This window comes from Lucilia sericata, unplaced genomic scaffold (assembly GCF_015586225.1).
Source record: "Lucilia sericata isolate MDLA Ls3-8-SP2 unplaced genomic scaffold, ASM1558622v1 Contig000900F_arrow, whole genome shotgun sequence".
Lineage (NCBI taxonomy): Eukaryota > Metazoa > Arthropoda > Insecta > Diptera > Calliphoridae > Lucilia > Lucilia sericata.
Genome location: NW_023994887.1, coordinates 174,776 through 197,684, shown reverse-complemented (window position 1 = coordinate 197,684; position 22,909 = coordinate 174,776). Strand labels below are relative to the sequence as shown.

General features: G+C 30.3%; 1 protein-coding gene across 1 annotated transcript in view; it reads left to right on the top strand.

The window, feature by feature from the left end:
• Window positions 1–4,346: 4,346 nt before the first annotated feature.
• Window positions 4,347–22,909, top strand: part of LOC119608921 (glucose transporter type 1-like) — a gene marked incomplete at its 5' end in the record, with an annotated part of 30,179 nt that continues 11,616 nt past the window's right edge. Inside the window, 10 exon segments of the mRNA XM_037963509.1 lie at window positions 4,347–4,630; window positions 4,697–4,821; window positions 4,881–5,159; window positions 5,229–5,506; window positions 7,735–7,857; window positions 17,080–17,283; window positions 17,343–17,409; window positions 17,412–17,459; window positions 17,462–17,480; window positions 19,898–19,927. Coding sequence (XP_037819437.1) covers window positions 4,347–4,630; window positions 4,697–4,821; window positions 4,881–5,159; window positions 5,229–5,506; window positions 7,735–7,857; window positions 17,080–17,283; window positions 17,343–17,409; window positions 17,412–17,459; window positions 17,462–17,480; window positions 19,898–19,927 — 1,457 coding nt within the window.

Here is a 22,909-nt window from a genome sequence, read left to right as displayed (position 1 = left end):
GCCGGACTATTCAAGTCTATAGTCAGGTTTATAGTCAAGTCTATAGTCAGGTTTATAGTCTGGGCTATAGTATAGTCTATAGTCTGGACTAAAGTCTAGTTTATAGTCTGAACTATAGTCTAGTCTAAAGTCTGGACTATCGTCTAGTCTTAAGTCTGTACTATTGTCTAGTCTATAGTCTAGTCTATAGTGTGAACTATAGTCTAGTCTATATTCTGGACTATAGTCTATAGTCTGGATAATAGTCTAGTCTATAGTCTGGACTATAATTTAGTCTATAGTCTGGACTATAGTCTAGTCTATAGTCTGGACTATAGTCTAGTCAATAGTCTGGACTATAGTCTAGTCAATAGTCTGGACTATAGTCTAGATTATAGTCTGGACTATAGTTTAGTCTGTAGTCTGGACTATAGTCTAGTCTATAGTCTGGACTATAGTCTAGTCTAGTCTATAGTCTGGACTATAGTCTGGGCTATAATCTGGTCTATGGTCTGAACTTAGTCTAGTCTATAATCAGGACTACAGTCTACTCTATTGTCTGGAATATAGTCTGGACTATAATCTAATCTCTAATCTAGTCTGTATTCTGAACCAAAGTCTAGTTCATATTATGGACTGTAGTCCATTCTATATTTCGGACTGCAGTCTAGACAGTTGTTTGGACAAAGGTCTAGTATTTAGAATAAAATTTTGGCTTCTCTAAAGTCTCCTCTTTAGTCTGGACTTTAGTCGCCTCAATAGTCTAGATTTTAGGCTGGCCTATAATCTAGTATATAGTCTGTTTTATAGTTTGGTCTTTAGTTTCCTTTGTTTAATTCGATCTTAAATGCTGTTCATATGTTCGCTAAAACAAGGCTTGTAATTTTTCCGTCGGCAGCTTGATATGTCAGAGCATATTTATGGTTCCCGAAAGGCGACTTTAAAACTAAAAATTAGAGCAATAGAACTTGTGATTATAAATTATAAAGACTGATCATATTTGTATGTATTAAAAGTAAAACCTCTGGAGATTGTGTGCATTGATATAGCATTATTTCGTACAAAGCAGAAAATTTTGATAGTACTTTCCGAAACCAAAGGGAAACTTTTATCTTTAATTCCTTATTTCTGTAGTAGTTACTTATTTCTTTAATGGCACAATTTCATTTGATTACACTCAGACATTTCATTCATCATATACCGTTTGTTTTTTTAATTACATTTAATTTTATTTATTCTGCTTTATTTTTGTAATTTTTTTTTTTTAATTCAACGTAGTATTTAAGTTTTATTTGTATAAAAATATATAAATTAAAATATTATTGTTTGTTTTATTTTTATTTAATTTTTTATTAGTATTTTACGAACAAAATTTTTGTTTTAGAAATCTATTAAAAAAGCTTATTTATTTCCAGGGTGGTGCAACAGTAATGGTTCGTAAATGACACTTTTTAAAGTTTTTTTTTTATTTTTAAAAAAGAACCACCCCTAAAAATTTTAAGATTATAAGTGCAAGTGCGTTTAATACTTCTTTTATAAACCATTTATATGACATGCGAAAAAAAAAATTGAAAGCAAAATTTTGCATTTTTATGTTAGTTTGTGGGGTCCTGATTTACAAAACTCTATTAAAATGGTTGAAGATCGGTACCTACACATATCAGAATTTTGATGAAATTATTTTCTAAAATTATCTAAACATTTTTTGAATAATTGTTAGAAATTTTATTAATTGTTTTAACTTCCATGAGTATCGACCTGTCAGGTACCTATTTTGATACTTCCTTCACTTCAAATATGATAAAATAAGGGAATTGATCAAGTTTGTTAATCGTTTTCAAGAGTTATGTACAAAATAAAATGTTTGTATTTTTATTACAATTAGACCCATTGTGCGCTGAAGATATATCTCCAAAAACTAGATTCTTTACCGACTTACTTCTCGCTTCTTAGCAAGCCCTTCTTTTGCTGCGCAAATTTCTTTTAAGCTATTTATTTTTTTAAATTTCTTTTGCTTTAATTTATTATGTAAACGTTAGCGAATTCACCAAAGATCTCATCAAACAGTGTAAATAAATTAAGAAAAAAAATATTTTTATTAGAAAATGTCTTAATATAACTACAATAGCTTAAGACCAAAATCATTTCAAGATTTATAACTCAATTTATAATTTTTTTAAAATTTTTCAGCAATGTTTTTGCAAATTAATTAGAACAACTTAATTACATGCAGTAGAAACGTGAACCACATCGAATCTTTTCAATGTATTCAGTCCTATCAGTTGAAGAACCTACTTCGTTCTGCCGTGTTCTTGAATATTTTCTAAAATTCTCTGTAAAAAGAACATTTTACAATAATTCTCTATAAAAAGAGAATTTGTCAAATTTTTCTAGAAAAAGAGAATTATGCGAAAATTCTCTATAACAAGGGAATATTTCGGAATTTTCCTATAAACACAGATTTTTTCGAAAATTCTCTGTCAAAAAAGAATTTTTCAAAAATTCTCTGTCAAAAAAGAACTTTTCGAAAATTCTCTATAAAAAGAGAATTTCTCGAAAATTATTTATAAAAAGAGAAATTTTCTAAAATTCTCTATAAAAAGGGAGTTTTTAAAAAATTCTCTACAAAAAGATAATTTTTCGAAAATTCTCTACAAAAAGAGAATTTTTCGAAAATTCTCTATAAAAAGAGAATCTTCGAAAATTCTTTATAAAAAGACAATTCTTCGAAAATTCTCTATAAAAATAGAATTCTTCGAAAATTCTCTATAAAAAGAGGATTTTTTGAAAATTCTCTGTAAAAAGAGAATTTTTCGATAATTCTTATAATAATATAAAAAACAGAATTTTTCGATAATTCTCTATAATAATATAAAAAAGAGAATTTTTCGAAAATTCTCTATAAAAAGAGAATTTCTCGAAAATTCTTTATAAAAAGAGAAATTTTCTAAAATTCTCTATAAAAAGAGAGTTTCTTAAAAATTCTCTACAAAAAGATAATTTTTCGAAAATTCTCTAGAAAAAGAGAATTTTTCGAAAATTCTTTATTAAAAAAAGTTTCGAAAATTCTCTATAAAAAGAGAATTTTTCGAAAAGTCTCTATAAAGAGAGAATTTTTCGAAAATTCTCTATAAAGAGAGAATTTTTCGAAAATTCTCTATAAAGAGAGAATTTTTCGAAAATTCTCTATAAAGAGAGAATTTTTCGAAAATTCTCTATAAAAAGAGAATTTTTCGAAAATACTCTATAAAAAAAGAATTTTTCGAAAATTCTCTATAAAAAGGGAATTTTTCGAAAATTCCTTATAAAAAGAGAATTCTTCGAAAATTCTCTTTAAAAGGAGAATTTTTCGAAAATTCTCTTTAAAAGGAGAATTTTTCGAAAATTCTCTTTAAAAGGAGAATTTTTCGAAAATTCTCTATAAAAAGAGAATTTTTCGAAAATTCCTTATAAAAAGAGAATTCTTCGAAAATTCTCTTTAAAAAGAGAATTCTTCGAAAATTCTCTTTAAAAAGAGAATTCTTCGAAAATTCTCTTTAAAAAGAGAATTTTTCGAAAATTCTCTATAAAAAGAGAATTTTTCGAAAATTCCTTATAAAAAGAGAATTCTTCGAAAATTCTCTTTAAAAAGAGAATTCTTTGAAACTATTCTTTAAAAAGAGAGTTCTTCCAAAATTCTCTTTAAAAAGAGAATTCTTCGAAAATTCTCTCTAAAATGAGAATTCTTCAAAAGAATTCTCTAAAAAGAGAATTCTTCGCAAATTCTCTATAAAAAGAGAATTCCTCGAAAATCTGCTATAAAAAGAGAATTTTTCGAAATTTCTCTATAAAAAGAGAATTTGTCGAAAATTTATGAAAAAAAAGTAGAATTTTTTAGGGAGAGAATTATTTAATTTTGTACATTTACTGGATCCACTTTGTATATTATACAACGTTCTCCAGTGTTTATATTTCAAACCTTCTTTCTATCTCGACATAACGTTTCTTGATCTTTGAAGTTTTAGAAGTTTTTTTGTTTAATATTTTTAACAAAAAAATTTATGATTTCCTTTAGTTACCTTAATTTCTTTTTTTTAATTTAATTAATTTATAATTTTCCATTTTTTCTTATAACTCCCCCCCTTTACATAATCGGCATTATTTTTGCAACACTTGTCATTAGAACGAATTGTAATAAACGAAACGAAGCAAAATAAATTTTAAACTTTAAAAACTATTTTTTTTTAATTTTGTTTTCTTTTTTTTAACTCGTACAATTTCGTAAAATAAAATTTAGATGACAAAATTTAACCATTTTGTTCTTTTTCTAAATTATTTCCTTTTTTCAATTCCAACAACACAAGAACTTCCATTAGTTTTGTTAATAGAAATATTTTCCGTTTTTCTTTTTACAGGGTCTCACCTTCTTTCTGACCTACTCAATATTTTCGGCGGTATTGGGTATGCTACAGTTCGGTTACAATACCGGTGTGATAAATGCGCCCGAAAAGAATATAGAGAATTTCATGAAGGATGTCTATAAGGATCGCTATGGTGAGGACATTAGCGAAGAGTTTATACAGCAACTGTATTCGGTGGCGGTTTCAATATTTGCCATTGGTGGTATGTTGGGCGGATTCAGTGGCGGTTGGATGGCAAATCGTTTTGGCAGGTGAGTATAAATGTTATAATATTTCTATAGAGGAAACTGTTATGTGTTGCTTTTGTTCAATTTCAGAAAGGGAGGTTTATTATTAAATAATGTTTTGGGTATAACCGGTGGCTGTTTAATGGGTTTTACTAAAGTTAGTCATTCCTATGAAATGTTATTCCTTGGCCGTTTTATAATTGGTGTTAATTGCGGTATGTCATGTCTTTTTTTGTGTTGATCATTATAATATTTGGCATCCATTCGTTTGCAGGTCTCAATACATCATTAGTGCCAATGTACATTTCCGAAATTGCTCCGCTCAATTTGAGAGGTGGCTTAGGTACCGTTAATCAATTGGCTGTGACAGTAGGTTTACTATTATCCCAGGTCTTGGGTATTGAACAAATTTTAGGAACTAATGATGGTTGGCCCATATTATTGGGTCTGGCCGTATGTCCTGCGGTCTTACAATTACTTTTACTGCCGGTATGTCCAGAATCTCCTAGATATCTGTTAATAACAAAGCAATGGGAAGAGGAAGCTAGAAAAGGTAACAAACTAAATATAGTTCAATCCAAGAGACAATATTTTATATGTATTTTAATATTTTTTCATGCAGCTCTCCGTCGTTTACGTGCCTCAAGTTCGGTCGATGAAGATATCGAAGAAATGCGTGCCGAAGAAAGAGCTCAACAATCGGAAAGTCATATCTCTACCATGGAGCTGATATGCTCGCCCACATTACGTGCCCCACTTATCATTGGCATTGTCATGCAACTGAGTCAACAGTTTAGTGGCATCAATGCGGTGTTTTACTATTCAACATCACTGTTCGTTAGTTCGGGTCTATCGGAAGAGAGTGCTAAGTTTGCTACAATAGGAATAGGTGCAATTATGGTGAGTAATTCGATCTTATAAACCATTGGGAATTATATGTTATGAAAAAAGAGATTTTTGAAAAAAAATTTTGAATGTTTTCTATCAAAAAGAGAAAGTTTTTTATAAAAAGGAGACATTTTTCGAAAACTCTCTATAAAAATAGAATTTTTCGAATATTCTATACAAAAAAGGAATTTTTCGATAACTCTCTATAAAAAGAGAATTTATCGAAAACTCTCCATAAAAGAGAATTTATCAAAAATTCTCTATAAAAAGGTAATTTATCGAGAATTCTCTATAAAAAGAGAATTTATCGAAAACTTTCTATAAAAAGAGAATTTATCGAAAACTTTCTATAAAAAGATAATTTATCGAAAACTTTCTATAAAAACATAATTTTTCCAAAATTCTCTAAAAGGGAAATTGTTCTGATTCAATATAAAAAGAGAATTTTTCGAAAATTCTCTATAAAAGGAGAATTTTTCGAAAACTCTCCATAAAGACAGATTTTATCGAAAACTCTCTATAAAGAGAGAATTTATTGAAAACTCTCCATAAAGAGAGAATTAATCGAAAATTCTCTATGAAAAGAAAATTTATCGGAAACTCTCTATAAAAAGAGAATTTATTGAAAATTTTCTATAAAAAGAGAATTTTTCGAAAACTTTCTATAAAGAGAATTTTTTGAAAAATCTCTATAAAAGAGAATTTTTTGGAAACTCTCTATAAAAAGAGAATTTTTTGAAAATTCTCTATAAAAAGGGAATTTACCGAAAACTCTCTATAAAAATAGAATTTATCGAAAACTCTCTATAACAACAGAATTTATCGAAAACTCTCTATAACAAGAGAATTTTTCGAAAATTCTCTATAAAAGGAAATTTTTCGAAAATTTTCTATAAAAAGAGAAGTTTTCGAAAATTCTCTATAAAAAGAGAAGTTTTCGAAAATTCTCTATGAAAAGAGAAATTTTCGAAAATTCTCTATAAAAAGAGAAGTTTTCGAAAATTCTCTATAAATGAGAATTTTTCGAAAATTCTCTATAAAAAGAGAATTTTTCGAAAATTCTCTACAAATGAGAATTTTTCGAAAACTCTCTATAAAAAGAGAATTTTTCGAAAAATTTATCGAAAATTCTCCATGAAAAGATTATTTATCGAAAATTTTCCATGAAAAGATTATTTATCGAAAATTCTCCATGAAAAGATTATTTATTGAAAACTCTCTTTCAAAAGAGAATTTATCGAAAACTCTCTTTAAAAAGAGAATTTATCCAAAACTCTCGATAAGAAGAGAATTTATCGAAAATTCTCTATAAAATATCGAAAACTCTCTATATAAAGAGAATTTATCGAAAATTCTCTCTAAAAGAAGAATTGTTCAAAAATTCTCTCTAAAAAGAGAGTTATTCAAAATTCTCTATGAAAGAGAATTTATGGAAAATTCTCTATGAAAGAGAATTTATGGAAAATTCTCTATGAAAGAGAATTTACTGAAAATTCTCTATGAAAGAGAATTTATTGAAAATTCTCAATGAAAGAGAATTTATGGAAAATTCTCTATGAAAGAGAATTTATGGAAAATTCTCTATGAAAACAGAATTTATCGAAAATTCTTTATAAAAAGGGAATTTATCAAAAATTCTCTATAAAAAGACAATTTATCGAAAATTCTCTATAAAAAGAGAATTTATCAAAAATTCTCTATAAAAACAGAATTTTTCGAAAACTCTCTATAAGAAGAGAATTTACCGAAAACTCTCTATAAAAAGAGAATTTATGGAAAATTCTCTATAAAAAAGAATTTTTCGAAAATTCTCTATAAAAAGAGAATTTATCGAAAACTCTCTATAAAAAAAGAATTTATCGAAAATTCTCTATGAAAGGAGAATTGTTCAAATATTCTCTAAAAAAGAGAATTTTTCGAAAATTCTCTTTAAAAGGAGAATTTTTCAAAAACTCTTTAAAAAAAGAGTATTATTCAAAAATTCTCTATGAAAAGAAATTTTTTTGAAATTCTCTATAAAAAGTGAATTATTAAAAAATTCTCTATATAAAAAGAGAATTTTTCGAAAATTCTCTATAAAACAGAATTGTTCGGAATTCTTTCTTAAATGAGAATTGTTCAAAAATTCTATATAAAAAGGGTTGTTCGAAAATTCTGTATAAAAAGAGAATTCTCTATTAAAAGAATTTATTTTGAAATTCTTTATAAATCATCTTCCCTTTTTCATTTCCCTTTCTCAGGTTGTTATGACTTTAGTTTCTATACCCCTTATGGATCGTACTGGTCGCCGTACATTACATCTGTATGGTTTGGGCGGCATGTTCATCTTTTCAATATTTATAACAATTTCATTTTTAATCAAGGCAAGTATTGAATTAAGATTTTTGTGTTTTTTTTTAAACAGAAATCTTAAAAAGGTTAAGTATAACATGATATTTTTAAAATATTTTTATATTGATAAATTTCTTTAAATGGTTTTTATGGTTTGTAATTTTTTTTTTTTCGTTTGAATTACATAAAAATGTTTATATTTTCATTGTAATTTGATTCCTTTTCGTTTCGTTTGGAAATACTATATCGAATATATATTATAATATCCCTGAAATAATATAAACTTTTATGCATGAAGTTGTTTAAAGAAAAATTAAAAAAAAAAACAAAATTTAGTTAAAAATATATAACAATTTAATTTAATAATATATTTTTTTCTCATATTTATAAAGTTTATTATTTTATTAAATTTTAATTAAAGCATTTTAAAGAAATTTTTGTGAAATCATATTTTACTTAAATATTAATAACGAGTATGTGTACAAAAGGATAGTTATTGTTAACTAGTACAATAACTAGTGAATGGTGGTGAAATATTGATATTTAAAAATAAAAAAAAAATAAATACTCGTTTTAAATCTGTTTTATTTTTCAATATTTTATTTCTTATGATTCAAGCATGCTTTTTGCACGCCAATTACACATTTTTGTTTTTTTTTTTTTTTTAATATAATTTCATTTACATTTTTGTAAATATTTTAATTGAATTTTTATTTGATTTTCCCCCCAAAAAAAATATGCCTGTTTTTAGTAAAAAAAAACTTCTTTTAATTTAAATTTAAATTTAAGTAAAGATTTGATTTTTTTGCATGTCATTGATGATACCTTTGTGTATTTGTTTTTTTCTTTTCGTTTTCATACGTTATATAATTAAATGTATTTATTAGTTATTTAGGTTAAGTTATATTGAATAAATGAGTTTTGAACAAACATTTTAACAAAAAATATTTAAAATCAATCCGAAATTTCAAAAGAAAACTAAAATTTATTTTCATCTGTAGTCCAGACTATAGACTAGACTATAGGATAGACTATACCAGACTAAAGAGATCATAAACTAGACCATAGCTCAGCCTATAGATTATAATATAGTTCACACTATAGACTAGACTGTAGCTTAGACTATAGTCCAGACTAATGACCAAACTAAAGACTTGGCTATAGACCAAACTATAGGCTATAGTTTAGTTAATAGTTCAGACTATAGTCTAGCGTATAGTCAAAACTGTAGACTAGAATATAGTCATTACTATAGACTAAACAATAGTTCAGACTAAAGTCCAGACTATTGATCAGACTATATATAAAACTATAGTCGAGACAAAAGACCAGACTATAGTCTGACTATGGAGTAGACTATGGTGCAGATTATAGTTCAGACTACAGATTAGATTACAGACTAGACTATAGTTCAAACTACAGTTCAGACTTAAATCCTAACTATAGACTAGACTATAGACTACATTATAGACCTACACTATAGACTAGACTATAGACTAGACTATAGACTAGACTATAGACTAGACTATAGACTAGACTATAGACTGGACTATAGACTAGACTATAGACTAGACTATAGACTAGACTATAGACTAGACTATAGACTAGACTATAGACTAGACTATAGACTAGTCTATAGACTAGACTATAGACTAGACTATAGACTAGACTAGACTATAGACTAGACTATAGACTAGACTAGACTAGACTAGACTAGACTAGACTAGACTAGACTAGACTAGACTAGACTAACTAGACTAGACTAGACTATAGACTAGACTATAGACTAGACTATAGACTAGACTATAGACTAGACTATAGACTAGACTATAGACTAGACTAGACTAACTATAGACTAGACTAGACTATAGACTAGACTATAGACTAGACTAGACTAGACTAGACTAGACTAGACTATAGACTAGACTATAGACTATATAGACTAGACTATAGACTAGACTATAGACTAGACTATAGACTAGACTATAGACTAGACTATAGACTAGACTATAGACTAGACTATAGACTAGACTATAGACTAGACTATAGACTAGACTATAGACTAGACTATAGACTAGACTATAGACTAGACTATAGACTAGACTATAGACTAGACTATAGACTAGACTATAGACTAGACTATAGACTAGACTATAGACTAGACTATAGACTAGACTATAGACTAGACTATAGACTAGACTATAGACTAGACTATAGACTAGACTATAGACTAGACTATAGACTAGACTATAGACTAGACTATAGACTAGACTATAGACTAGACTATAGACTAGACTATAGACTAGACTATAGACTAGTAGACTAGACTATAGACTAGACTATAGACTAGACTATAGACTAGACTATAGACTAGACTATAGACTAGACTATAGACTAGACTATAGACTAGACTATAGACTAGACTATAGACTAGACTATAGACTAGACTATAGACTAGACTATAGACTAGACTATAGACTAGACTATAGACTAGACTATAGACTAGACTATAGACTAGACTATAGACTAGACTATAGACTAGACTATAGACTAGACTATAGACTAGACTATAGATTAGACTATAGACTAGACTATAGACTAGACTATAGACTAGACTATAGACTAGACTATAGACTAGACTATAGACTAGACTATAGACTAGACTATAGACTAGACTATAGACTAGACTATAGTCCAAATTATTGACTAAATATAGTCCAAACTATAGTTTAGAGTTTAATGCCAAGTCTAGTCAATTGACTGTAGTTCAGGCTATGGTCCAGACTATAGTCTGACCTATAGTCTAGACTATTGTCTGGACCACAATTTGAATTTTAGTCTGGACTAAAAATTGAACTATAGTCTGGACTATAGTCTAGTTTACAGTTTGGACTATAGTCTAATTTAAGATTGGATTATAGTTTGGACTAGACTATAGTCCAGAATAGCCCAGACTATAGTTCAGACTATAAACTATAGTCCAAACTATGGACTAGTCCCGACTATAGTCAATACCATAGACTAGACTATAGTCCAGTTTATATTTCAAACTATAGTCCAGACAATAGTCAAGATTATATCTCAGGCTATAATCTGCACTATAGTCTATTTTATAGTCTGGAACATATCCTGAGCTATAGTCTGGACTAGAGTTTAGTCAATAGTTGGACTGTAGTGCAAGCTATAGACTATAGTCCAGACTATATTCAATGCTAAAGACTTCACTATAGTCCAGACTATAGTCAATACTATAGACTAAACTATAGTCCAGTCTTTATTTCAAACTATAGTCCACACAATACTCCAGAGTATAGTTCAGACCATAATCCGCACTAGTCTGGTCTATAGTCTGGACTATAGCCTGAACTATAGTCTGAACTATATTCTAGTCAATAGTTGGGACTATACTCTGACCCAGATTATAGTTCAGACTATAGTACAGGGTTTAGATCAAACTGTAAACTAGACTATAGTGGAAACTATATCTCAAAGCTTATATTAAAACAAATTGTAAATTCATCTAAATAAAACTCATTTATTCAATTTTCCCCCTCCCCCTACAAAAATAGAAATTCTCGACTTGGCAGGCTTTTGTCCCATAAATCGTTAAACAATAACTTCGAACAACAACATAAACAAAAATATGTTTAAAATTTAAAAAAAAATTTATGTTTAAAATTTGTAAAATATTTAAATTTATCATTTTAGTTACTTTATAATTTTGAAAACAACAACAGGCTTTAGTTAGGCTTTTATTTAAAATTTAATTTAAAAAAGAATTAAATTTAATACACTGAGAAAAAAAAGTGCACTTAAATTATACAAACACCTAAAATTACTATCTAATAGTTTATTATTACAATAAACCTAAAAGAATAGAAATAAAGAATTTCACTACTCACTTCTAAAAAAAAATAATAATAATAAATGTGTAAAATAACACCAAATTCTATAAAAGCTACACTTCAACAAAATATTTAACAAAATAAACCAAATTTTTCACTAAAGCCACGCCTTTTTTGATAAAAAAAAAAAATATACTTTTTTATTTAATATTTTGATTTCACAAAACCTAAAATAAATTTTATATTAATATCCTAAAAATTTACTTAAACAAAAATTATATAAATAATATTCCTTTTAATGATATAAACAATTTAGTTAAAAAAACAGTTCCATTTTAAATTAAAAACTTACAAAACAGTTTGTTAAACTTTGTATAACAACAAATGGAAAACATTTTAAATGGAACCAGACTTTGTGAACATTTCTTAAAGAAAAAAAACTAGTTCAAATTGTAACTGCTAAATATGACAGTAATCCTTTAGTTTAACTTTATTTGAAAAACTATTCAACTCATGCATAAAAATAAATATCTAGTGTTTGACGTTCAAAACTAGTTAAAAAGGAACAATATTTCAATATTTTTTATTCAAAATACAAATGTTTAATTTATGAAATGATAACAGTTTTCAGAATTTGAAAAAGCAATTTGATAATTAACAGCTATCAAAAGAAAATCAGTTCTAGTTCAGTTCTAGTTCTGTTCTAGTTCAGTTCTAGTTCAGTTCTAGTTCAGTTTTAGTTCAGTTCTAGTTCAGTTCTAGTTCAGTTCTAGTTCAGTTCTAGTTCAGTTCTAGTTCAGTTCTAGTTCAGTTCTAGTTCAGTTCTAGTTCAGTTCTAGTTCAGTTCTAGTTCAGTTCTAGTTCAGTTCTAATTCAGTTCTAATTCAGTTCTAGTTAGTTCAGTTCAGTTCAGTTCAGTTGCAGTTCAGTTCTAGTTCAGTTCTAGTTTAGTTCTAGTTCAGTTCTAGTTTAGTTCTAGTTCAGTTCTAGTTCAGTTCTAGTTCAGTTCTTAGTTCAGTTCTAGTTCAGTTCTAGTTCAGTTCTAGTTCAGTTCAGTTCAGTTCTAGTTCGTTCTAGTTCAGTTCTAGTTCAGTTCTAGTTCAGTTCTAGTTCAGTTCTAGTTCAGTTCTAGTTCAGTTCTAGTTCAGTTCTAGTTCAGTTCTAGTTCAGTTCTAGTTAAGTTCTTCCTCAGTCGTCTAGTTCAGTTTTAGTTCAGTTCTAGTTCAGTTCTAGTTCAGTTCTAGTTCAGTTCTAGTTCAGTTCTAGTTCAGTTCTAGTTCAGTTCTAGTTCAGTTCTAGTTCAGTTCTAGTTCAGTTCTAGTTCAGTTCTAGTTCAGTTCTAGTTCAGTTCTAGTTCAGTTCTAGTTCAGTTCTAGTTCAGTTCTAGTTCAGTTCTAGTTCAGTTCTAGTTCAGTTCTAGTTCAGTTCTAGTTCAGTTCTAGTTCAGTTCTAGTTCAGTTCTAGTTCAGTCTAGTTCAGTTCTAGTTCAGTTCTAGTTCAGTTCTAGTTCAGTTCTAGTTCAGTTCTAGTTCAGTTCTAGTTCAGTTCTAGTTCAGTTCTAGTTCAGTTCTAGTTCAGTTCTAGTTCAGTTCTAGTTCAGTTCTAGTTCAGTTCTAGTTCAGTTCTAGTTCAGTTCTAGTTCAGTTCTAGTTCAGTTCTAGTTCAGTTCTAGTTCAGTTCTAGTTCAGTTCTAGTTCAGTTCTAGTTCAGTTCTAGTTCAGTTCTAGTTCAGTTCTAGTTCAGTTCTAGTTCAGTTCTAGTTCAGTTCTAGTTCAGTTCTAGTTCAGTTCTAGTTCAGTTCTAGTTCAGTTTCTAGTTCAGTTCTAGTTCAGTTCTAGTTCAGTTCTAGTTCAGTTCTAGTTCAGTTCTAGTTCAGTTCTAGTTCAGTTCTAGTTCAGTTCTAGTTCAGTTCTAGTTCAGTTCTAGTTCAGTTCTAGTTCAGTTCTAGTTCAGTTCTAGTTCAGTTCTAGTTCAGTTCTAGTTCAGTTCTAGTTCAGTTCTAGTTCAGTTCTAGTTCAGTTCTAGTTCAGTTCTAGTTCAGTTCTAGTTCAGTTCTAGTTCAGTTCTAGTTCAGTTCTAGTTCAGTTCTAGTTCAGTTCTAGTTCAGTTCTAGTTCAGTTCTAGTTCAGTTCTAGTTCAGTTCTAGTTCAGTTCTAGTTCAGTTCTAGTTCAGTTCTAGTTCAGTTCTAGTTCAGTTCTAGTTCAGTTCTAGTTCAGTTCTAGTTCAGTTCTAGTTCAGTTCTAGTTCAGTTCTAGTTCAGTTCTAGTTCAGTTCTAGTTCAGTTCTAGTTCAGTTCTAGTTCAGTTCTAGTTCAGTTCTAGTTCAGTTCTAGTTCAGTTCTAGTTCAGTTCTAGTTCAGTTCTAGTTCAGTTCTAGTTCAGTTCTAGTTCAGTTCTAGTTCAGTTCTAGTTCAGTTCTTTCAGTTCTAGTTCAGTTCTAGTTCAGTTCTAGTTCAGTTCTAGTTCAGTTCTAGTTCTTTCAGTTCTAGTTCAGTTCTAGTTCAGTTCTAGTTCAGTTCTAGTTCAGTTCTAGTCAGTTCTAGTTCAGTTCTAGTTCAGTTCTAGTTCAGTTATAGTTCAGTTCTAGTCAGTTCTAGTTCAGTTCTGTTCAGTTCTAGTTCAGTTCTAGTTCTAGTTCAGTTCTAGTTCAGTTCTAGTTCAGTTCTAGTTCAGTTCTAGTTCAGTTCTAGTTCAGTTCTAGTTCAGTTCTAGTTCAGTTCTAGTTCAGTTCTAGTTCAGTTCTAGTTCAGTTCTAGTTCAGTTCTAGTTCAGTTCTAGTTCAGTTCTAGTTCAGTTCTAGTTCAGTTCTAGTTCAGTTCTAGTTCAGTTCTAGTTCAGTTCTAGTTCAGTTCTAGTTCAGTTTCTAGTTCAGTTCTAGTTCAGTTCTAGTTCAGTTCTAGTTCAGTTCTAGTTCAGTTCTAGTTCAGTTCTAGTTCAGTTCTAGTTCAGTTCTAGTCAGTTCTAGTTCAGTTCTAGTTCAGTTCTAGTTCAGTTCTAGTTCAGTTCTAGTTCAGTTTCTAGTTCAGTTCTAGTTCAGTTCTAGTTCAGTTCTAGTTCAGTTCTAGTTCAGTTTCTAGTTCAGTTCTAGTTCAGTTCTAGTTCAGTTCTAGTTCAGTTCTAGTTCAGTTCAGTTCTAGTTCAGTTCTAGTCAGTTCTAGTTCAGTTCTAGTTCAGTTCTAGTTCAGTTCTAGTTCAGTTCTAGTTCAGTTCTAGTTCAGTTCTAGTCAGTTCTACTTCAGTTCTAGTTCAGTTCTAGTTCAGTTCTAGTTCAGTTCTAGCTTCAGTTCTAGTTCAGTTCTGACTTCAGTTTAGTTAGTTCTAGTTCTGTTCTGTCTGTTCTAGTCGTCTAGTTCTGTTCTAATTCTGTTCTAGTTCTGTTCTAGTCTGTTCTAGTTCTGTTCTAGTTCTGTTCTAGTTATGTTCTAGTTCTGTTCTAGTTCTGTTCTAGTTCTGTTCTAGTTCTGTTCTAGTTCTGTTCTAGTTCTGTTCTAGTACTGTTCTAGTTCTGTTCTAATTCTGTTCTAGTTCTTTTCTACTTCTGTTCTAGTTCAGTTCTACTTCTGTTCTAGTTCAGTTCTAGTTCAGTTCTAGTTCAGTTCTAGTTCAGTTTCTCAGTTCAGTTCTCAGTTCAGTTCTAGTTCAGTTCTAGTTCAGTTCTAGTTCAGTCCTAGTTCAGTTCTAGTTCAGTTCTAGTACAGTTCTAGTACAGTTCTAGTTCAGTTCTAGTTCAGTTCTAGTTTAGTTCTAGTTCAGTTCTAGTTCAGTTCTAGTTCAGTTCTAGTTCAGTTCTAGTTCAGTTCTAGTTCAGTTCTAGTTCATTTCTAGTTCAGTTCTAGTTCAGTTCTAGTACAGTTCTAGTACAGTTCTAGTTCAGTTCTAGTTCAGTTCTAGTTTAGTTCTAGTTCAGTTCTAGTTCAGTTCTAGTTCAGTTCTAGTTCAGTTCTATTTCATTTCTAGTTCAGTTCTAGTTCAGTTCTAGTTCAGTTCTAGTTCAGTCCTAGTTCAGTTCTAGTTCAGTTCTAGTTCAGTTTTAGTTCAGTTCTAGTTCAGTTCTAGTTCAGTTCTAGTTCAGTTCTAGTTCAGTTCTAGTTCAGTTCTAGTTCAGTTCTAGTTCAGTTCTAGTTCTAGTTCTAGTTCTAGTCAGTTCTAGTTCAGTTCTAGTTCAGTTCTAGTTCAGTTTCTAGTTCAGTTCTAGTTCAGTCCTAGTTCAGTTCTAGTTCAGTTCTAGTCAGTTCTAGTTACAGTTCTAGTTCAGTTCTAGTTCAGTTCTAGTTCAGTTCTAGTTCAGTTCTAGTTCAGTTCTAGTTCAGTTCTAGTTCAGTTCTAGTTTCAGTTCTAGTTCAGTTCTAGTTCAGTTCTAGTTCAGTTCTAGTTCAGTTCTAGTTCAGTTCTAGTTCAGTTCTAGTTCAGTTCTAGTTCAGTTCTAGTCAGTTCTAGTTCAGTTCTAGTTCAGTTCTAGTTCAGTTCTAGTTCAGTTCTAGTTCAGTTCTAGTTCAGTTCTAGTTCAGTTCTAGTTCAGTTCTAGTTCAGTTCTAGTTCAGTTCTAGTTCAGTTTCTAGTTCAGTTCTAGTTCAGTTCTAGTTCAGTTCTAGTTCAGTTCTAGTTCAGTTCTAGTTCAGTTCTAGTTCAGTTCTAGTCAGTTCTAGTTCAGTTCTAGTTCAGTTCTAGTTCAGTTCTAGTTCAGTTTCTAGTTCAGTTCTAGTTCAGTTCTAGTTCAGTTCTAGTTCAGTTCTAGTTCAGTTCTACTTCAGTCTAGTTCAGTTCTAGTTCTGTTCTAGTTCTGTTCTAGTTCTGTTCTAGTTCTGTTCTATTTCTGTTCTAATTCTGTTCTAGTCTGTTCTAGTTCTTTTCTAGTTCTGTTCTAGTTCTGTTCTAGTTATGTTCTAGTTCTGTTCTAGTTCTGTTCTAGTTCTGTTCTAGTTTCTGTTCTAGTTCTGTTCTAGTTCTGTTCTAGTTCTGTTCTAGTACTGTTCTAGTTCTGTTCTAATTCTGTTCTAGTTCTTTTCTACTTCTGTTCTAGTTCAGTTCTACTTCTGTTCTAGTTCAGTTCTATTTCTATTCTACTTCAGTTCTAGTGGTAATCTTATCAAATTTAAAGTGCTTTTTCTACATAATTAAAGCAAAATCTGTTATCCTTTCAAACAAATAACAAAGCAATTACTAAATAAAAATAACAAAAAAAGTAAATAAGGTTTTTCTTTCTTAAATTTATATATTTTTTCTTATTTTTATTATCAGTAAATTTGAAAAAAGAAACGGTTTTGAGAAATTTAGTTTTAATTTTCATTTAATTTAAATTCTTAAAAGTAAAATAATAAAAACAAATCGCGGTAAAAAAGAAAAGCCTACAAAACCATCGAGAATTTGGTAATTTCACGTTTTGTATAGGAGTTTTTTGGTTATGTACAGGAAATGATCGACTGGATGTCCTATCTATCGGTGGTCTCAACACTGGGCTTTGTGGTCTTCTTTGCCGTCGGTCCCGGTTCAATACCCTGGATGATAACGGCCGAACTATTTTCGCAGGGTCCGCGACCAAGTGCTATGGCCATAGCGGTATTGGTCAATTGGATGGCGAACTTTGTGGTTGGCATTGGTTTCCCCAGTATGAAGGTAAACTAGAATTTATAAAATACAAAATTTGATATTTATTATAATTTTTATTTTTGCAGACTGCCTTGGAAAATTATACATTCTTACCGTTTAGCGTTATGTTAGCCATATTTTGGATATTCACCTATAAAAGGTTCCTGAGACCAAAAACAAAACCTTCGAAGAAATTTTGGCGCTATCCGTCATGGAAATGGAAGGTATATTCTTTAACTAATTTTTTTATTTTGTTATTTTCTTTTTAAAAATTATTTCGAATTTTTAAGTTTATTGGTTTGTTTTTTTCGACTATTTAATGAGAACAAAACTTGGAAGTTTTAGATTTTTAGAGATTTTTTTTTTATGATTTAAAGTTTTGTGTTTAATGGTATTGTATTAATACAAATCAGTACTAGTTCAGTACTAGTTCAGTACTTGTTCAGTTCAAGTTAGTTCTAGTGCTAGTTCCTTTCTAGTCAGTTCTAGTTTCGTAGTTCAGTTATAGTTCAGTTCTAGTTCAGTTCTAGTTCAGTTCTAGTTCAGTTCTAGTTCAGTTCTAGTTCAGTTCTAGTTCAGTCTAGTTCAGTTCTAGTTCAGTTCTAGTTCAGTTCTAGTTCAGTTCTAGTTCGTCTAGTCAGTTCTAGTTCAGTTCTAGTTCAGTTCTAGTTCAGTTCTAGTTCAGTTCTAGTTCAGTTCTAGTTCAGTTCTAGTTCAGTTCTAGTTCAGTTCTAGTTCCGTTCTAGTTCAGTTCTAGTCAGTTCTAGTTCAGTTCTAGTTCAGTTCTAGTTCAGTTCTAGTTCAGTTCTAGTTCAGTTCTAGTTCAGTTCTAGTTCAGTTTTTAGTTTTTCAGTTCTAGTTATAAGTTCTAGTTCAGTCTAGTTCAGTCTAGTTCAGTTCTAGTTCAGTTCTAGTTCAGTTCTAGTTCAGTTCTAGTTCTGTTCTAGTTCTGTTCTAGTTCAGTTCTAGTTCTGTTCTGCTGTTTCTGTTCCAGTTCTGTTCTAGTTCAGTTCTAGTTCAGTTCTAGTTCAGTTCTAGTTCAGTTCTAGTTCAGTTCTAGTTCAGTTCTAGTTCAGTTCTAGTTCAGTTCTAGTTCAGTTCTAGTTCAGTTCTAGTTCAGTTCTAGTTCAGTTCTAGTTCAGTTCTAGTTCAGTTCTAGTTCAGTTCTAGTTCAGTTCTAGTTCAGTTCTAGTTCAGTTCTAGTTCAGTTCTAGTTCAGTTCTAGTTCAGTTCTAGTTCAGTTCTAGTTCAGTTCTAGTTCAGTTCTAGTTCAGTTCTAGTTCTGTTCTAGTTCAGTTCTAGTTCAGTTCTAGTTCAGTTCTAGTTCAGTTCTAGTTCTGTTCTAGTTCTGTCTAGTTCGTTTAGTTCAGTTCTAGTTCAGTTCTAGTTCAGTTCTAGTTCAGTTCTAGTTCAGTTCTAGTTCAGTTCTAGTTCAGTTCTAGTTCAGTTCTAGTTCAGTTCTAGTTCAGTTCTAGTTCAGTTCTAGTTTAGTTCTAGTTTAGTTCTAGTTCAGTTCTAGTTCAGTTCAGTTCAGTTCTAGTTCAGTTCTAGTTCAGTTCTAGTTCAGTTCTAGTTCAGTTCTAGTTCAGTTCTAGTTCAGTTCTAGTTCAGTTCTAGTTCAGTTCTAGTTCAGTTCTAGTTCAGTTCTAGTTCAGTTCTAGTTCAGTTCTAGTTCAGTTCTAGTTCAGTTCTAGTTCAGTTCTAGTTCAGTTCCAATTCAGTTCCAGTTCAGTTCCAGTTCAGTTCTAGTTCCGTTCTAGTTCAGTTCTAGTTCAGTTCTAGTTCAGTTCTAGTTCAGTTCTAGTTCAGTTCTAGTTCAGTTCTAGTTCAGTTCTAGTTCAGTTGTTCAGTTCTAGTTCAGTTCTAGTTCAGTTCTAGTTCAGTTCTAGTTCAGTTCTAGTTCAGTTCTAGTTCAGTTCTAGTTCAGTTCTAGTTCAGTTCTAGTTCAGTTCTAGTTCAGTTCTAGTTCAGTTCTAGTTCAGTTCTAGTTCAGTTCTAGTTCAGTTCTAGTTCAGTTTAGTTCAGTTCTAGTTCAGTTTAGTTCAGTTCTAGTTCAGTTCTAGTTCAGTTCTAGTTCAGTTCTAGTTCAGTTCTAGTTCAGTTCTAGTTCAGTTCTAGTTCAGTTCTAGTTCAGTTCTAGTTCAGTTCTAGTTCAGTTCTAGTTCAGTTCTAGTTCAGTTCTAGTTCAGTTCTAGTTCAGTTCTAGTTCAGTTCTAGTTCAGTTCTAGTTCAGTTCTAGTTCGGTTCTAGTTCTGTTCTAGTTCAGTTCTAGTTCTGTTCTAGTTCAGTTTTAGTTAATTTCTAGTTCGGATCAGTTCCAATTTTGGGAATGATTAGATCTTACTAAAGCAAACATATCTGAATATGAAAATAATTAAATTTACGAAATTTGTTAGCATTAATACAGTACCATCTATTTTTCTTAATTTATAGTTCAATTACAAAATTTTAATTTTCTAAAATTTCATTTAGTCGAAGCACTTTATTTAATTTTTATTTCAAATGTTAATTTTATACTTTCCTAATTTAACAATTTTAATAACCCATAACAATTTTTTTATATAAAAAAAACTAACTTTAATTATAAAAAAATTGAAACCATTACCCAACAAACCTTTTTTGATCATAAACTAAAAACAAGAAGGACATTCCGAGATAGTAGACTGTACGGGTAAGTTGCATGATGAACCAAAATAGAAAAAAGTATATGAAAAAAGAAAACCCTGCAATTAACATACAACCCCCATCCCTTTATAAATATTTTTTATATACAAAGCAAATTTTAAAGTTGGTTCTTTTAAACACTTTTCTTTAACAAAGAATTTATAAACATAATAAAAAATAATAATGTTAGTAATAAATATTGTTCTATAAGTAGTTTTTTAAACAAACAAAAAAATGTTAAATAAAATGTGTTCCTTTTAATATGTTTATATCTATATATTTTTCTTAAACAAATACTTTCTTAATGTTATATATAAAAACAAATTATTAATTACATAATTCTAAATACCTGCTATAATTTTGTTTAAATATTTGTTAATTTTTTACAACAAAACAAATTACCAAAAATAATAGTTTCTTGTTATGAATGCTTTGAATGCTACATAAACATTTAAAAATTAAAAAAAAAAATACAATCTTTTATTCTAATCGTTTTGTATCATAAAATTAATTCAACAAAAAAATTACTTTTAATTATACAAAATCCAAATATTTGAAAAAAACTCAAAATTTTCCAAAAACAAATTAAAAATTTCATCATGTTTTCATGTCAAGCGTTTGTTCTTCATGCCTTAACCATTATTAGCTCTATCTCTTCATCATCCTTCGCCTACGTCATCGTCATTTACAACAACAATTACAACAATATTTAATACTAAAAAACAACAATTGAAACAAAAAAGACTTTATTTAATACACTTGATTTAAGTTCAAATTTCTTTTTTGTTTTATTGCCTCTATTTTAAATTAACCAATTTACATTAATATGCGAACCAATCCAACTTTATATTAATAAATTTTGATAATATAATCAAAAGCTTTACTCAGGATTACATAGGCTTCCAGTAAGTTAAGTCATTTTCTTGAACTTATAACTTATTTGCCCCATCCATATCAGTTTTAAACTTGTTCCAGTTTCCCATAGCTCAGGGTGGCGAGTCCATAACGTCCAGTCTCATAATGTCAATTGACTCATAATGTCCACAGACGTTAAGTAACAATTTTGAAAGCTGTCAAGTGTCCATGAGCAATGTGTCATAAAGATCAAGGATTTCCAAAGAGCCATTATCGAAAAAAGCTTAAGTCGGGTATTCGAAATACCCCTGGGCCAAAGGCCGGCTATCCAGTGCTCCATACCTCAGGGCTTGTTTAGCCGTAATTTCTTTTTTTTCTTAGTTTTGTTCTTGTTCTGTTCTAGTTCTGTTCTAGTTCTGTTCTAGTTCTGTCTCTGTTCTGTTATAGTCTGTTTAGTTCTGTTCTAGTTCTGTTCTAGTTCTGTTCTAGTTCTGTTCTAGTTCTGTTCTAGTTCTGTTCTAGTTCTGTTCTAGTTTCTGTTCTAGTTCTGTTCTAGTTCTGTTCTAGTTCTGTTCTAGTTCTGTTCTAGTTCTGTTCTAGTTCTGTTCTAGTTCTGTTCTAGTTCTGTTCTAGTTCTGTTCTAGTTCTGTTCTAGTTATGTTCTAGTTCTTTCTAGTTCTGTTCTAGTTCTGTTCTAGTTCTGTTCTAGTTCTGTTCTAGTTCTGTTCTAGTTCTGTTCTAGTTCTGTTCTAGTTCTGTTCTAGTTCTGTTCTAGTTCTGTTCTAGTTCTGTTCTAGTTCTGTTCTAGTTCTGTTCTAGTTCTGTTCTGTTCTGTTCTAGTTCTGTTCTAGTTCTGTTCTAGTTCTGTTCTAGTTCTGTTCTAGTTCTGTTCTAGTTCTGTTCTAGTTCTGTTCTAGTTCCGTTCTAGTTCTGTTCTAGTTCTGTTCTAGTTCAGTTCTAGTTCATGTTCTAGTCATTTCTAGTTCTGTTCTAGTCTGTTCTAGTTCTGTTCTAGTTCTGTTCTAGTTCGGTTCTAGTTCTGTTCTAGTTCTGTTCTAGTTCTGTTCTAGTTCTGTTCTAGTTCTGTTCTAGTTCTGTTCTAGTTTCTGTTCTAGTTCTGTTCTAGTTCAGTTCTAGTTCTGTTCTAGTTCTGTTCTAGTTCTGTTCTAGTTCTGTTCTAGTTCTGTTCTAGTTCTGTTCTAGTTCTTTCTAGTTCTGTTCTAGTTCTGTTCTAGTTCTGTTCTAGTTCTGTTCTAGTTCTGTTCTAGTTCTGTTCTAGTTCTGTTCTAGTTCTGTTCTAGTTCTGTTCTAGTTCTGTTCTAGTTCTGTTCTAGTTCTGTTCTAGTTCTGTTCTAGTTCTGTTCTAGTTCATTTCTAGTTCTGTCTAGTCTGTTCTAGTTCTGTTCTAGTTCTGTTCTAGTTCTGTTCTAGTTCTGTTCTAGTTCTGTTCTAGTTCTGTTCTAGTCTGTTCTAGTTCTGTTCTAGTTCAGTTCTAGTTCTGTGCTAGTTCTGTTCTAGTTCTGTTCTAGTTCTGTTCTAGTTCTGTTCTAGTTCTGTTCTAGTTCTGTTCTAGTTCTGTTCTGTTCTGTTCTAGTTCTGTTCTAGTTCTGTTCTAGTTCTGTTCTAGTTCTGTTCTAGTTCTGTTCTAGTGCTGTTCTAGTGCTGTTCTAGTGCTGTTCTAGTTCTGTTCTAGTCTGTTCTATTCTGTTTCTAGTTCTAGTTCTGTTCTAGTTGCTGTTCTAGTGCTGTTCTAGTTCTAGTTCTAGTTCTAGTTCTAAGTTCTGTTCTAGTTCTGTTCTAGTTCTGTGCTAGTTCTGTTCTAGTTCTGTTCTAGTTCTGTTCTAGTTCTGTTCTAGTTCTGTTCTAGTTCTGTTCTAGTTCTGTTCTAGTTCTGTTCTAGTTCTGTTCTAGTTCTGTTCTAGTTCTGTTCTAGTTCTGTTCTAGTTCTGTTCTAGTTTGTTCTAGTTCTGTTCTAGTTCTGTTCTAGTTCTGTTCTAGTTCTGTTCTAGTTCTGTTCTAGTCTGTTCTAGTTCTGTTCTAGTTCTGTTCCAGTTCTGTTCCAGCTCTGTTCTAGTTCTGTTCTAGTTCTGTTCTAGTTCTGTTCTAATTATATTCTAGTTCTGTTCTCAGTCCA